The sequence below is a fragment of the Salvia hispanica genome, chromosome 5, assembly GCF_029641045.1.
Source record: "Salvia hispanica isolate PSC_SH4W2 chromosome 5, Shi_PSC_v1, whole genome shotgun sequence".
Taxonomy (NCBI): Eukaryota; Viridiplantae; Streptophyta; class Magnoliopsida; order Lamiales; family Lamiaceae; genus Salvia; species Salvia hispanica.
The window spans coordinates 5,841,182-5,856,854 of record NC_142696.1 but is presented as its reverse complement, the minus strand read 5'-3'; the positions used below and the strand labels follow the sequence as shown (position 1 = coordinate 5,856,854).

Here is a 15,673-nt window from a genome sequence, read left to right as displayed (position 1 = left end):
GATGATGGAAGTAGTATAATTTTATTTAAACTATGCCACCCTTTTACAAAATTAGAACCAGGAAAAGGAGAAAATCACACTCCAGAGGAAGTCACCCGGCCAGGGTGAGATTGTCGTCAAACACCACCCGATCAGGTGAAGCATAACGTGTCCAAAGTGTAGGTATCAACCGAGTGAGAGTGGCTCATAAAACTACCCGATCGGGTAAAGGTGGATAGGCTCCAGAGAGATGGACTCGGCCGAGTATGATTGGTCCTAAAGTTCACCCATTTAGGTGAAATCGAGCAAGCATTCTAGGGAGCTGGACCCGGCCGGGTGAGAGTGGATCACAAATTAAGCCACTCAGTCGGGTAGAATAGACATCAAATGCTACCTAGCCAAGTCCACTTCAACAGTCCATATTTTCGTAAGGGATACACGGTCGGGTGAAAGTGGCTCTTAAAGCCACACGGTCGGGTGAAATCGTGCTACACTCAGTTTTAGAGCACATTCTACCCTTGTTAGATCCACAGCCCATGCATCGGCGTTCCAAGTATAAATAAGACCTAAACCTGAATTAGAGAAGGACTTTTGGCTTCCACTATGGTATTTACAGTTACTGATTGCATCTTTTTAACAATCATGAGTGGCTAGATCTTCTAATTGTTCATAATTTATAGTAGGGTTTGCTTAAACGTGTTTCCAATTATTGAATCATTGGGTTTTCTTGCGTTATTGAATTCATGTCTATTGTGCGTATCTTAATACTCCCCTCGTCCCATAAAAATATAGGCAATTGATATGACACGAGAATTAAGACGAAATTGGTAAAATAAGATAGAGGATGAGAATAGTAGTTAAAATTAATGGTATTAGTGGATAGTGAGACCTATATTATTAGTGGTGTGTAATGGTGGTATAAGTTGTAAATAAGTTATTGTATAAGAGTAATAAATTGGGATAACTTTTCAAATATGGAATGCACATATTTTTGTGGGACGGACAGAAATGGAAAGTGCGTATATTTTTATGGGACGGAGGGAGAGTGTGTTTGTGGATGTACACCGCTTATTACAGTAATTGCCTGATATTCGATGTCTCTTTAACTTGGATTTGTGAGTATAGCGTAGATTGATAACCTTAAGGGGTAGAAGCATGTGAGATTGTAGTCTAAGAGGTGATCGTTCACCCGGTTTAGAAATTAATCTGTAGCCTACTATACTACTTCCAAGCAGAGGTGAATTGTTAGTGAGTAGAGTGTAAAAGACGTGATCAACATATTATAAATGTACAATTTCTCCAACAAGTGATTAAATGTAGAGAAACTTAAAATATCATTGGATCTCTAAAATCAAATTAGAAGTACGTTTTTCTCAGACTATATAAGAATAAGCACCAATCAAATAAGTACTAGTACTAGTACTATAATTAAAATAAATTTATTTTCAGTTCAACTTTAACCCTCTTGATTTTTTTTCTTCTCACATGTTATATTTTTATCTACATATATGTATAATATACCTAAAAGTTGGATATTAGGGGATACTGTTGAGACCAATGATACAATCTCGGTGGAAAACGCAATATACATGTGTGTGAACTGTGAAGTAGATAAAATTTGGAGGAAAAATCGGAGATGTCTCAAAACAATGTAATTGTGCCTAATTCTTCCTCCGACATCACCTTTTTGTCTCCCAAAATTTCATGTCGGGAACAACATCACATGTTATACATACATTATTAATTAGATATGTGCGTGTCCTAAATTCATATTAATGTCTAAAGCTACTAAAGTTGCCATGCATGGGTAACGCATTTTCACCTTTCAACCCTCCTATTTATTGGGAACATATATTGTTAAAGTAGTTGGATAGTTGAAATTGTAACATAGAAAGAGAATTGTAAATTCCAATGTATAATTAACCTATTCTGCCAAATAAAAAAGAAAAGATGAATTTGACGTTTTCAAAATTAATCGTATATGAATTCGTTTTTGGGTCCGGTTAAGGCGAATCACACGCAGCCCATGTCATTATATGTTTAGGCCACTTTTGGTAGGCCTTCATAAATAGAAAATATTGCCCCAAAAATGTTAAATTAAGTACTAGGCCTGTCTTGTTCTGTGCGGTTATTGGTTATTCCCATTTTGGTCGTGACGAGGTCCGATTCTTGTCATGGCTCGATATTTTGGATTTTGAATTTTTATTCACGTGCAATATCGCGCTGATTCTGATTCTCGACGAATTCAAACATACTCCCATTCTGAGACCCGGTTTAAAAATAAATTAATAGCCTACTGTATAACTAAGCAGGGGTGAAAGATTAGTGAATGGAATCTAAAAACATGATTAACATATTATAGAAAAATAATAAAACATGATTATATGAACATATTGTTAAAAGAGTTAAATGATTAAATCAGTCCGAATTAATCAATCTATCAAAGTAAAAAAAGTAGACTATCCTATAATATTATTTTAAGGTTTTTATTGCTCTCATATATAGGCACCTAGAATAATCCAATTTATCTGTGTTCGACTAGTAATATAGCATGTGTATCAAGTTCCATTAATAAATATGTTTATTTGAATGCATAATTTCCCAAATAAATTTTGATCTAGAACCAAAAATAATGATTGATGAATAGTATACAAGACACATCATTTTTTATACCAATGTATTCTTTCTACCACTCAATAAGTTTCTATATTTTCTTTCTTTTTATTTTTTATTTTTTTTAAAATTTTTTATGTCCATCAATGTTCCATTTCATTCGTAGTACTCCCTCCGTCTCAAGTTACTTGAGTCATATTCCATTTTGAATTATCCCAAATTACTTTAGTCATTTCTTTTTTAGCTAAAAACGAAACAAAGTAACTGATCTACTTTACTCTTATTTTTACTTTACTCTCTTTTCTTTTTCTTACTTTATTATCTCCTCTACTTTACTTAACTCACTATACACAACTTTCTTAAATCTCATGTCAAAATAAAACGCCTCAAGTAACGTGGGACGGATGGAGTATTTTTTATAGGTGAATCTCATACTCTCTCTCTCTCCATCTGCAAATAAGAGTCTCGTTTTTTCATTTCGGTCCATCTGCGAATAGGAGTCTCGGTTGACCATAAAACCATAAAAGACCCCACATTCTACAAACTCATTTCATTCACAAATCATTTAAAACTAATATATACAGGAATTGTGGTAGGTGATCCATTCCGACAAGTGACACTCATATTTCACTATTTTTTTTCCATCCAATTTTCTTAACATTTCTTAAAATTCGTGCTTCTAAGAAATGAGACTCTTATTTGCAGACAGAGGGAGTATTATACTAATTTGTCTCATTCATATATTATTATAAGTAATATATAAAAAATAGTAATTGTTTTATTACTCTCTTCGTCCCTCTGTAGTAGAAGCATTTCTTTTCGACACTAGTTTTAAGAAAAAATTTAATAAGTTAAGTAATGGAAAAATTAAGTAGAAAGGAAAATGATAAAAAATAAAGAGAGAGTAAATTTAAAATTAAATAATTTCTTAAAACACTATCAAATATCACACATTTAAGGAGGGAATACTTATTCAATAGTAAATAACTTTTAACTAAACTTAATTAATAGTATTAAGATTTGATGAATTACCGGTTAATATCCATTGTATTTTATCATGCCAAGCCCTTTTCTTTTTTCTCTGTGCTTGGCGTCGCATTTATATTGGCAACATTGATATAAACGTGATCAACATTGATATAAACTTTTGGTTTCTGATATTTGAAGCAATTATTCAAGTTTAATTGGAATTCTGCGATAAAAAAGGAACATTAATTAGGAGGCGGTTAAATGAATTGATTTTGGGTGCACCTATCCAAATTGCGTGGTCCCTACGGAAATTTCTCATCGACTTGTTCTCCAAGAAATATACTTTTGTAATTTGATTTGCTTTGCTGACTATAAAGATAACAAAATTCCAATATTGCCCTTTACCGGCTTACGTCCAAGCATGGAAATATTTTCTTCTCCAAATTACCCTCCCCAGCTATAGGTCATCCTAATTTTTAATGAGACTCGATTCAGTTATTCAGATGCGCGCAAGGTTCATCTATTTATTTATAAATGCAATTACGATAGATAAATAATCATAGACTTAATAATGTTATTTATAATTAAAAAATTTAATCGATAATTAAGTACTCCAACCATTCCCTCATAGTTGAGGCGAAACTTTTCAACGGAATATTAAATGTGTTACATAAATAGATTAAAAAAAGGTAAAAAAAGAAGGAGAGTGAATAAAATAGAAAGTGAATAAAGTAGAGAGAGTAAAGTAAGAATTGGGAAAAAATTACTCCCTCCGTCTCACTTTAGGAGTCCCGATTTACCATTTTTAGGTGTCCCACTTTAGGAGTCTCGGTTGGAATATTCCATAAATGGTATTAGGCTCCACATTCCACTAACCTTTTTCCACTAACATTTTATTATAAAATTAATATAAAAAAATAGGACCTACATTCCACTATTTTTTTTCATCAACTTTCTTTTACATTTCTTAAAATTCGTTCCGAACTCAATTGAGACTCTTAAAGTGGAACGGAGGGATACTACTATATATGAAAATGACTCAACCATGAAAATTAATGGAGTATAAAAAAGTGGGACGGAAGGATACTACTATATATGAAAATGACTCAACTATAAGAGAACTTCTCAAAATGGATAAATGATTCAACTATGAGCGAACTGACGGAATACAAGTTTGTTTGAAGTGGATGTGCCTTGGGATATGTGCAAAATTTTGCCATTCAAGCCCGTTTTCGTCTTTTAAATACTTCTCTCCAGAATGCTCCAAATTAATTAATTTACAATTAATTCATGAAAAGGTCAAAAATGGAAATAGACCACCGCCTCCAAACAAGTTGGATAACCGCATTACGTGAATTACCACTATACCCCTATACTATATATGCCACCTTCTGGAGCCACAAACTCACACCAGAAAAATCACAGAAAAAACTTGATCAATAAGCTATCCTCCAAAACCCCAAATTTCGCTACTTAATCCTAAACCTAAACCTAAAACAAAATGATGATGAGCCGTAGCGCAACCAAGGCGGCGCGATCGGCGCTGCCGCGCTACTTCTCGACTGCCATCGCGCGTGGCAGCGCTACAGGTTGTGCTTCATCGGTTAGGACCTCCGTTCGTGGAGGCTCCATCACTTTCTTCCCTAGTACTTCCAAGTCTGTGGTCGAGAAGTGGATGAGGTTCTCCACTAATACAGGATCGCGCAACGCCAGTACGGTGGTGCTGGGTGAGAATCAGCAACAGGAGGAGAAGGTGAACGGCGGATCTGCTGGAAACTCTGCCCCTTCCGGCGGCGGTGGGAATGATAACAAAGGTATTGTCAGCTATTGGGGTGTTGAGCGCCCGAAGATTACCAAAGAAGATGGATCGGAGTGGAGATGGAGCTGCTTTATGGTAATTTTATACTGATAGTGTTGTTTTCTGATTCGAACATTTAATTGATGATGTAAATTGCTTTGATTCAGCCATGGGAGACGTACAATGCTGATTTGAAAATAGATCTGGAAAAGCATCACGCGCCGGTCACGTTTCTCGACAAGGTGGCCTATTGGACTGTCAAGGCGCTCAGATTTCCTACTGATATATTTTTTCAGGTATTTTTTATTATTTTAGCTCTATATTGCGTATGATTTTATTTTGACGTCTTGAGATTAAAATAGAGAGCATATGGTTTTTCTTGGAATAGTTTTACAAGTTTTAATGTAGTGATTTTGTTATTTATAGTGTTATTTAATTTTATAAACTGATTGATAACTAAAAAAGTACTAAAATTAAAGTTGTTGGAGTAGATGTATGGGGAGAGATATGGGGTTGTAGGCGTGTTGTGAGAGGTATGGTTGGTTGAAGTACGGGAAGGGGTATGGGTTGCTCTTAATTTAGTACGCAATGTATTGAAATATTTTGATATTAAATTAGATTTGTTTAATTTAAGTTGCTTGCATCTGTTACTATTAATCATATAATCAATTATTTTATTTATTAGTGTACTTGGATCTTTGAAACGTACGTATGTTTCGTCTTGATATAGTTTTTTGGTAGTATTGAAATCAATTTACGAAATCAAACTGTTTAAGTTAAAGAAAATTTATTGAAATAAATTGTTTAGCTTTTTCAAATTGCTGGATTATATCTCTTACAAATGACCAAATTTAGAGATCATATTTTTCACCATAGCCGTCAACGTTCCAACCTTTATAGACTGGTTACATTAACCTTTTTTCTTTTTATCTGAAATTCATCACAGAGGAGATATGGATGCCGTGCTATGATGCTTGAGACGGTAGCAGCCGTTCCCGGCATGGTGGGAGGGATGCTGCTGCACTGCAAGTCCCTGCGGCGGTTTGAGCACAGTGGTGGATGGATCAAGGCCCTTCTTGAGGAAGCCGAGAATGAGCGGATGCATCTGATGACCTTCATGGAGGTGGCTAAGCCCCGTTGGTACGAGCGTGCCTTGGTGTTTGCCGTCCAGGGCGTCTTCTTCAACGCCTATTTTGTCTCTTATCTGGTCTCCCCAAAGCTTAGTCATCGCATCGTTGGGTACTTGGAGGAAGAAGCGATCCACTCCTACACTGAGTTTTTGAAAGAGCTTGACAAGGGAAACATTGAGAATGTTCCTGCTCCTGCTATTGCCATTGACTATTGGCGCCTCAACCCGGATGCTACTCTTCGTGATGTTGTGGTTGTTGTTAGGGCCGATGAGGCTCACCACCGCGATGTCAATCACTATGCATCTGTAAGTGGCTGTAAAATTTTGTGATAACATGTTTTAATTGGTGTCTCATATGTTAGCTAACAAGTTATGGTATGCTTGTTGCAGGATATTCACTATCAAGGAAAGGAGTTGAATGGATTGCCAGCGCCGGTTGGATATCACTGAATGGGATAGTTGGATTTGATCCAAACATACAACTGAGTCTGTTTTGATGTAATCTTGTCTACTTTCATGGTTATTTCAAGTGAGCAAACTATGCTCTCATTACGCACATTCATGCAACTAGGATGTCATTGCACATTTAGCTGATGAGTATGTGAATTCTTGGTCATTTCTTGTTCGACATAGTATTATTGATTGTGGCGAAAGGAGGTCCCCTCTGTTTTTGTCATTGCTAAATGTAAAGATAGTTGTATATTGGTGGGATTCTAATTGATGTTCCAAACATGATTCAAATTTCAGGATTGTGTATCCTGCAATTATGTTGGAACGGGAAAACAGTGTAAAACGGAAAAGTGCTATTCAAGTACTACTAGGAGTACAAAATAGTGCTACAATGGTCGGCCTCCTGCAGCAGGATACGGTATGGATTTTATAAATGCTGAAAGAGAAAGGAGAGTCCTTCCAAAAATTCCTCCTACCACATTATCATCTTATCTCAGAGCCTCAACATTCCTCCTGTCACATTATTATTCTATCTCAGTCCTCCAACAGCTAACTCAGCCTTTCCAATAGATCTCTAATTTAATTCTAATCGATAGTGTTTATCAAATATTAAAACAACAAAAACGGAGTAAAAACACATAGCAAACACTCAAGCATACTTTATTAAAAAAATAAGAGGTGTGAATAATGAAGTCCAATGAGTGGTGAAATAAAAAAAAATTTAAATATCGCGTTCGGCGGCTGCTTGGCGTACGATAGGCATCGTCCGACCGCCGAGTGGGCACCGAGCAGAGTCTAGCCCTGCCCTTCCCTGCGGCGATCGTCAAGTGCCATCTGCACGGCGGCGAGACGACACCCCTATTGTGAATGCTCTAATATAAAAATGTGATTACCTATTCATTTCAAAACAAGATAAAATTTAGCAACCGATATATACAACTATAAACCTTGGATAATATCATAGAAAATTAATATCCCCCATTAATTTTGAAAAAATGGGAAATGACTTTGGTTGCATTATGGCAATCATTCAGCGTTGCACAAGAGAGGAGAGGAAGAAGCGTTACCAGTATTATGTTATCTATGCTCACTTTTCACTTTAATACCCATATTATAAACACAATTAATATTTGACTAAATATTTATTGTTCTAGATAAATACTCCCTCCGTCCCATAATAGAAATCACTCTTATTATGGACTTAAGAAATGTAAAGAATAGTAAGTTGAAAAAATTAGTGGAATATAAGACTCACGTTAATACAAGTGGTGCAAATGAAATGAAGTGCAACGAGCCATATATATAGAGTTTTAAAAGAAAAAAAAATTTAAAAATCGAAAAATGCTCTCGTTCGCCGAGACGTCCATCGCCTGACCACAATAGCGGACAAGAGGACGGACGACCCGACGGACGTCTATGCATGACCACGGACAACCTCTCGTCCGTCCCGGATGTCCGTCAGCCGTTCGTGATACGATCATGGAAGCCGTGCGTCAAAGTTTACAATGGCAGCTGGATTCAACCAGCGATCAGCCTATCGACATGATGTCCAAACGCTTTGGGAAGGCCACCAATGTCTTCCTCTTTGAGAGAGCTTCGCGTGAGTATCTTACACGCTCCAATCGGAGTCCGGAGGAGGAAGTTATGACCGATTTACTAAAGCCGCGTGCGAGTACAAAGAATTCGCCCGACCAGGGAAATGAGACGGGGCAAACGCCTGTGCGGGCGTTTTGTCCGATGCCTTAACTATAAATACTCTTTTTCATCATTTTTTGAGGGGGGATTGTTGAATTTTTAGCTTGTGAGCTTTGTTCTCTCTTGATAGAGTTTCCCCTCTGGGGGTTTTATCTAATTCCTAGTTTTCTAGGTTGTTTGTTCCTCAATTGCTAGTTCAAGTATGGTTTTCATCAATTGCTAGTTCAAGTATGATCAAGTATAGATATGCATCAAAGGGCTTGTGAATTCCTTTGAGTAGTGGAGCCATTAGTTAAATCTTGTATGTTGAAGTTTGCTTAGAGTGTTTTCTCCATCAATGGATTTAGCTAATATCAAATTCACTTTCTTCATTTCTTTCCTCTCCATCAAATCTTTTTGGATCTAGTTTTTGAAGGCTAGATCCACCCTATCCTTCTTTTATTTTGTGTTTTTGTGTTCAGTTGAAAACCATTTCACAAAAATATTGTTAGATCAAACATAATCAATGGGTATTAATCTTGGATTATTGGATCACAATCAACTTGGATCCTTATCAGTTCGTCCGCCCCAATAGTGGACATCCCCGACGGACGAGCCGCTCGCCGGTCGGACGTCCGCCGGGATGTCCGCTATTGTGGATGCTCTTAGTAATTGTCCCGATCAAAAATAAAATACTAGTGATGTGACAATAAAACAATACTCCCTCCGTCCAAAAAAAAAATTATGAGATTAAGAAGACGATAAAGTTAGAGAGATGGGACAGGGATATTATTGTTTTGAATAAATCGATGTTAATGGAAAAAATATGATTGACATTTTATTTTTTTAGTATAGATTAAAACGATACCAATTTACCTAAACTGATACGGTTTTGTGCCATATCGATTTTTCAATTTTAATCATTATAAAAGAAAATTGAAAGTTATAATTTTTATTATAATTTCAAAATCATGAAATTAATTAGTAGTCATTACAATTAAAACGATTACTCCCTTTATTTCACTTTAGGAGTCCCAATTTTCTATATTAATTTATCCCATATTAAGAGTCTTAGCTAAAATATTTCATAAATGGTAATAAAATCGCATTCAACTCAAATATTATTTCTTAAATAGGACTCATTAGTATTTATTTTTTGCCAACTTTCATTTATATTTTTTAAAACCTGGGTTGGACTCAATTGAGATTCCTAAAATGAGACGAGTATTTTGTATACCTTTTTAAAAAAATACTCCATATATATAAAATGTGCATTTATATTTCAATCAAGATAGGCATATGTATTTTATAATTAGGAGGTCTCTCCTGATCTATTAGTTAAAGAGGAGACGTTTTACCAACTGAGTCGCACGTCATCATTTTATTGGAATATGAGTGAAGTAAAAATAAGCTTAAATGCAGTTTAAAAAAATATCAAGATTCTTTGAATATTTCAAAATTCACACTCATTTTGTTAAACAATGAGATATTTTCCACATTCCACTTAATATTGATTATCAACGGGTCTCTTTTGTTTGACATTATAGAATCGAGCATAATATATTCCTCTTGGAGTGTCATATGAAGGTGTTACTTAACATCCTGTTTCTTTCAAAAATTCCATGATATAATAAAACTGTATGTAATATATAGTAATATGTGTTAGGTTCATGATTCTAGATCGATTCTTAATCTAAAAACTAATCTAGATAATTGGATTAGAAAATAGACCACTTTCATACATGCTTTACAATTGATCATCATCACCACTTCAAGAAGCCTCTAATTCTTAAGCTAAGGAAACTCCTTCTAGGTGAATGAACAATACACCACTATCTGTTTGATATTACTGGAAAGAACAAGAAATTTGGAAGAAGATGATTGATTCACCTAAATATATGGACAATTATTCAGTAAAAAACTAGAAATCTTTTCATGTGATGGACAGAGAGATGAACTATAATGGACAATATATTACTGTCTGAGTTTTGCAGAATGCATCGATAGGGGATATTATAAATTTTCTGATTCTGGTGGCCTTCTTCAGCTCCTAATCCTATGACTCGAGAAGCCACATAACTTATTCTACGAAACCGAACCCAATAGATGTTTTACCGCCACATCATTTTGAGCCGATGAACTTGGAAATATTGGTCTGACGCTTTTCTCCTATTGGCTGGAATTGTAAATTGTGTACAAATAGCTCACTCCAGCTCCTTGATAAAATCAATGTTATCAACAAAAACCTGCAAAGATTCACAAGACCATTATAAATAATTAAGCCAGACAAAAATTGATAAACTCCATGTGCAAGGACCATACCGTCTTCCAACCATCAGGATCCAGACATGCAGTAATCTTGGTGTTGATACCAGGTAAAGGCCCAGGTTCTCTGGTAACTTTTCCACCGGATAGCTTAACCGCTTCAGCAGTTTTGTAAACATCATCTGTCCCTATAGCTATCTGCAAGATATAGTCACGCAGATATTAAAACGTTGTCTTTTTAGTTATAACAAAGTAACGGTTGCATAAGATCAAGAATCAGAGGAGAGATAACCTGAGCATAAGCGTTGCCTTTGTCATATTCAGTAACACCATAATTGTATGTCAACTCCATCACAGCATTTTTATCTTCAGGACCATACCCCAGCATTGCAATTGTATACTGCAAGGACAGTAAACTATACTGAGCACACATCATTGTACACGTATGATTTTAAAGATGAGACTGGCGTGACATGATTCAAAGCAAGCATTGAATCAGATCAAAGAGATGGTACAGTGGCTATTTTTTATAGCCCTCAACAATTTTTTATTGACTGAAAATTGCCTAACATGTTCTTTTTTAGTTCTCTGCATCAGCACACTGGCCTTGGAACTTAAAGAGAATGAAAATAACAATCATGAAGTTTTACATACAAAGAAAGCTGTATTCCAATACAACATTAATAATTAAATTGCATGTACTACCAGCTGGATCTAACAAGAAACTCAATTTTACCTTGTATTCAGGATTGTCTCTCTTGCGAAGAAGCTCCATGCCATAAGCCTGTTAAATTGTGGCTCGAATTAATGATTTTGCAGAGGTGTCAGGAAAGATGAAACACTATCATGAATTTATACTGAACAAGAAGACATAAAAATGTATACCTTCTCATAGAATTCAATAGCACGATCGAGATCTCCTACTCTAAGCATAACTTGACATAATGGCTCGGGTGTGGGACCCCTCTCCAAAAGCTCAAACTTGTAACCATCAGGATCTTCTATAAATGCTATCACTGTTTTCCCACCTTTGACGGGCCCGGGTTCTCTTGTTACTTTACCACCTTTGGCTTTTACCAAGTCTACAGTTTTTGCTACCTGCATATCCAATGCTATTATGAAATAATCTTGTAATTTCTTGAAATAACTATCAAAACTTGTATGCAGTAATCGACAACGAAATTTAGAATATCTATGAGAAATCTTAAGAGTCACCTTATGTGACAAATACTAGTTTAGAAGATAATATAAATGGTAACATATATTTGGTAGCCTTTCTACTTTTATACTTTTACTCAAGAATGCAGTGCAACAATTATTGGTAATTTCCAAAATAATACTCCCTCCGTCCCAAGATATTAGACTCATATACCATTTTGGGGTGTCCCAACATACTTGACCCATTTCTATTTATGGAAAAAATTTACTTTATTACCAACTCCACTTACACCACTAAACAACTTCTCCTAAATTCCTGTGCCCAAAAGAAAGGGGTCTAATATCTTGGGACGGAGGGAGTATGCAGCATGGTAACATAAATTGTGTGAGAGCTTACATCCTCCACTGCAATCCCAAAATGGCCAAAACCACTGCCGATATCATATTTGTCAACCCCATAGTCTGAAATATCAACAAATATATAAGTCAGCACTGTGAACAATATATAACAGTGTGCTGTGTGTGTAGAGCCAAAGTTCAAAGCTTATGTATCCAGGCAAGCAATCCTGATGTCAGTAGAAGACTAATTCAGAAATACTGGCAATTTCTTACTGTAAGTGAGTTCAATCACGAAGTGAGAATCTTCAGGCCCATATCCAAGAAATGCATTGGTATATCTTTCTTCTGGTATATCTCGCTTTCGCAGCAGTTTCATCCCAAGACACTCTGTGTAGAATCTGTGGCCAAACATGTAATTATACTAAGGCAAGATGAACAGCCTATCAAATGCTATATAAAATAAATATACTTTATTGTCCTGTCCAAGTCGCCCACACGGTAAACAACATGAAGCATTCTCCTCTTGTCCTGTTTAACCCACTCTAAAACATTTTCCTGTGTAGTAGCAGTGCTTGCTTGGGTCGTATTTGTATTTCCTGCAACGATTACTGATCTGCTAGATATATCTTCTTTGAACAGCTTAGATGTTTTAAGCCCAAAAGGATGCAGCTGTGGAATTACTGGACAAGCATAGAGATCAACACATAAGTCATCCGTTTTTCCAGTTACCAACATCACAGAATTAAATCAGGATTGAATGATTGATGATGCTGTGATATTGATGGCCAGTGCTAAGAGTTAAGAAAAGCAATCAGGACAGTTCCAGGCATTAATTTTATGTTTGAAATTTTCTCTGTCAAATAATATTAATCGGCCCGGTTTGCATTTACTCCAGACAAAAAAATCTTGGTACTGATATGTTTCATCTCTTAAAGAGATAGGTATACTAGAAACCAAAAAAAGGAAAAGAAAAAACATGAGTTAGAAGAAACTAAAATATGCCTACCAGCGAGCCAGTTAAGTAGCAAAAGATGTAGGGTATTCCTCCGGTCAATAAATACCCCAATTGTTCCCTCACTGGCTGCCTCTGATATTTTAGCAACTGATATTACAAACAAATTTATAAAGTTAGACCATTCCTTTTCTCTCCTAAACACGACAAGAAACGTAATCCTCCCCAGATTGTTGGCACAACAACAGCAACCACTTTCCTATCCAAAACTGCTCCTTCAAATCGACGCACAAAAACTCGATTAACCAAATACACTATCTTCATTGTACAGATTATGACTACTATCAATCCAAATACACAGAAATTCACATAAATTCGGAGCATGAGAACGAGTCTCGTAAATAGGAAATAAAGTGCATAAATTAGGGGTGGAGAATCAACGAAACGTACCACTGGATAGGTGCAACGAAGCGACCTTATTACGGCATAAAGTAGGGGAGGAGCGAGGAAGAGCGAAGCGAGCAGTGGGAGAGAATTTGAGGGAGGTGAGCGAGGGTTTAATTGATGATGCCATGGGAACAATCCTGGCCATATCTAGGTCGAAATCAGTAGGGGAGAGAGTGAGGGAAGGAAGACGAAGAAAACAACAAATTTTATCAAATGAAAGAAGCTCCACTCTGCGTTTTGAGGATATACCGTTTCTTTTCCTTTTTTTCAACAAATCGTTAGGAAATGATGGAATATCAAATAAAATTACATCATTTTCTCGGTTTTCCAACAAATTCATTTTAATATAGCGGATAAAAAAAATTCACTCTTTTATTCTAGATGCTTTGAGTTTGGCTATGCTAATTTTATCAATTTTCATGTTTCTTTTCTTGTATTTTTATATTTACTAGGATCCCAGTATCCTATCCATCGCACGACCTATGTATCAAATTGTTATTTATAAAGTACAGACAAAAAACTTATTAAAATTAACTCATAAATATTGGTTAAAATTATTTAAATATATAAAAATATGATTCATAATCAAAGAGTATTTTTAGAGTTGTTCATGACAACCTAAAACTAAAATCTCTTATTCCAATAAAAATAATTTAAGTTGCGAAAGATTTTGTTTGATTTTTATATGATTATCCTTTTTAGATTTACTGTTTAGTTAAAGATAATAAGATAATAAAATCACTCTAATTGAAAATGAGCTCATAAATCAAATTACTATTATGTTTAGGAATGTCAATTGAGTCGGTCCAACAGATTTCAGATTAGTGCAAACTATTCAAGTTAGAAATTTACCTAATCCTCTAAACATTGAGATCTTGGGCTAGCCTAATAAGCTAATCATTAAAAACTATTCTCTATATTTCATAACAGATGATTCACTTGGATAATGACATATAAATTTAGGAGATATTATTTTGTGTGATAAGTGAAAAAGGAAATAGTAATATATTTAAATAAATGTGAAGGAGAATTTTTTCCTAAAAAAATGTGATAATAGTATCTTTTATGAGATAAACTAAAAAAAAGGTGTGACATCTACTAATGACGGGTGAGGATCAATTTTTTTAAGTATCCTAATGCATTTTTCATTCTAAATTATTTATATATATAAAATATAAATATACCTATAAATATATATATGAAAATTAAGGATAACCATCATAAGTCCAATATAGAGTCAAATACGATTAGTTATTACAAATATAAAATTTGAAAAATGACATTGGATAAGAATGATATTTGGTAAATCTTCAGTTGTTGGAATGATTTATCGTATAATAATATGTTATGGTTAATATTGATATGTTAAAAATTAATTAATCATAACTTAAGGTAGAAAATTAGGGTAGTAGATGCACCTAGAGGCTGCTAGAGCCAACCCAACGACCCTACCCATCAGATTCTGTTCAAGTTCTAATTGAGTGCAGACTAATCATATTATAAGGTTTCGGAATACCAACCATATAAATTATCGGGTTATTAAGGCCAGTCGACGGATTTTAGGCTTAGTTGACATGTCTTATTATTTCTTCTCATAGTCCTGCTATATTAGAAATATGAGAAAATTTTCAAGTCGTTTAGAAACGGTTCTCGAGTCGAATTATTACTTCAATGGAAGAGCACAAACAACAATAAGTGAAATGAAAACTATAACAAAAATAACAAAACAAACCGTACTAAATATAAATCAAGCTGAGGAAAGTTCTCTTTCCGTAAGACAAATTACATACCCTGTTAATGCTTTTTAATTGACATTTAGTTCCAAAAGATAAAACGATTTCCCCTAAATATGTAGAAGCACCTACAAACTTGCTAGACATTAACTAACTTGATGAGATTT

At 35.1% G+C, this 15,673-nt stretch overlaps 2 protein-coding genes across 3 annotated transcripts; one reads left to right on the top strand and one right to left on the bottom strand.

Annotated features, from left to right (window-relative positions):
* The first annotated feature begins 4,979 nt into the window (after positions 1–4,979).
* Positions 4,980–7,205, top strand: LOC125188954 (ubiquinol oxidase 2, mitochondrial-like). Its single transcript, XM_048086117.2, has 4 exons — positions 4,980–5,455; positions 5,527–5,655; positions 6,306–6,794; positions 6,879–7,205. The coding sequence occupies exons 1-4, from the start codon at positions 5,063–5,065 to the stop codon at positions 6,936–6,938; spliced, it is 1,071 nt and encodes a 356-aa protein (XP_047942074.1). The 5' UTR covers positions 4,980–5,062; the 3' UTR covers positions 6,939–7,205.
* A 3,360-nt stretch (positions 7,206–10,565) lies between these two features.
* On the bottom strand, positions 10,566–14,043 carry LOC125201573 (putative lactoylglutathione lyase, chloroplastic). 2 transcript variants are annotated; one of them, XM_048099745.2, is made up of 10 exons: positions 13,777–14,043; positions 13,381–13,476; positions 12,844–13,054; positions 12,648–12,772; positions 12,433–12,497; positions 11,763–11,975; positions 11,614–11,661; positions 11,170–11,277; positions 10,935–11,075; positions 10,566–10,858 (listed from the first exon to the last, which is right to left on the bottom strand). In XM_048099745.2, exons 1-10 carry the CDS (start codon positions 13,916–13,918, stop codon positions 10,817–10,819), a joined length of 1,191 nt encoding a protein of 396 aa, XP_047955702.1. In that variant the 5' UTR covers positions 13,919–14,043; the 3' UTR covers positions 10,566–10,816. The 2 variants fall into 2 exon arrangements, with proteins under 2 accessions (XP_047955702.1, XP_047955703.1); XM_048099746.2 differs by lacking the exon at positions 13,381–13,476 and having other exon boundaries at positions 13,777–14,042.
* Between the last annotated feature and the right edge of the window lie 1,630 nt (positions 14,044–15,673).

What these genes read in the sequence shown, in the direction of transcription:
- LOC125188954 (XM_048086117.2), top strand. Translation starts at nt 5,063, where the DNA reads ATGATGATGAGCCGTAGCGCAACCAAGGCGGCGCGATCGGCGCTGCCG. An exon ending in GGAGATGGAGCTGCTTTATG is followed by an intron (nt 5,456 to 5,526) that starts GTAATTTTATAC and finishes GCTTTGATTCAG; the next exon opens with CCATGGGAGACGTACAATGC. An exon ending in ATGTCAATCACTATGCATCT is followed by an intron (nt 6,795 to 6,878) that starts GTAAGTGGCTGT and finishes TGCTTGTTGCAG; the next exon opens with GATATTCACTATCAAGGAAA.
- LOC125201573 (XM_048099745.2), bottom strand. Translation starts at nt 13,918, where the DNA reads ATGGCCAGGATTGTTCCCATGGCATCATCAATTAAACCCTCGCTCACC. An exon ending in GAGACAATCCTGAATACAAG is followed by an intron (nt 11,278 to 11,613) that starts GTAAAATTGAGT and finishes CTGTCCTTGCAG; the next exon opens with TATACAATTGCAATGCTGGG. An exon ending in ATCCTGATGGTTGGAAGACG is followed by an intron (nt 10,859 to 10,934) that starts GTATGGTCCTTG and finishes GAATCTTTGCAG; the next exon opens with GTTTTTGTTGATAACATTGA.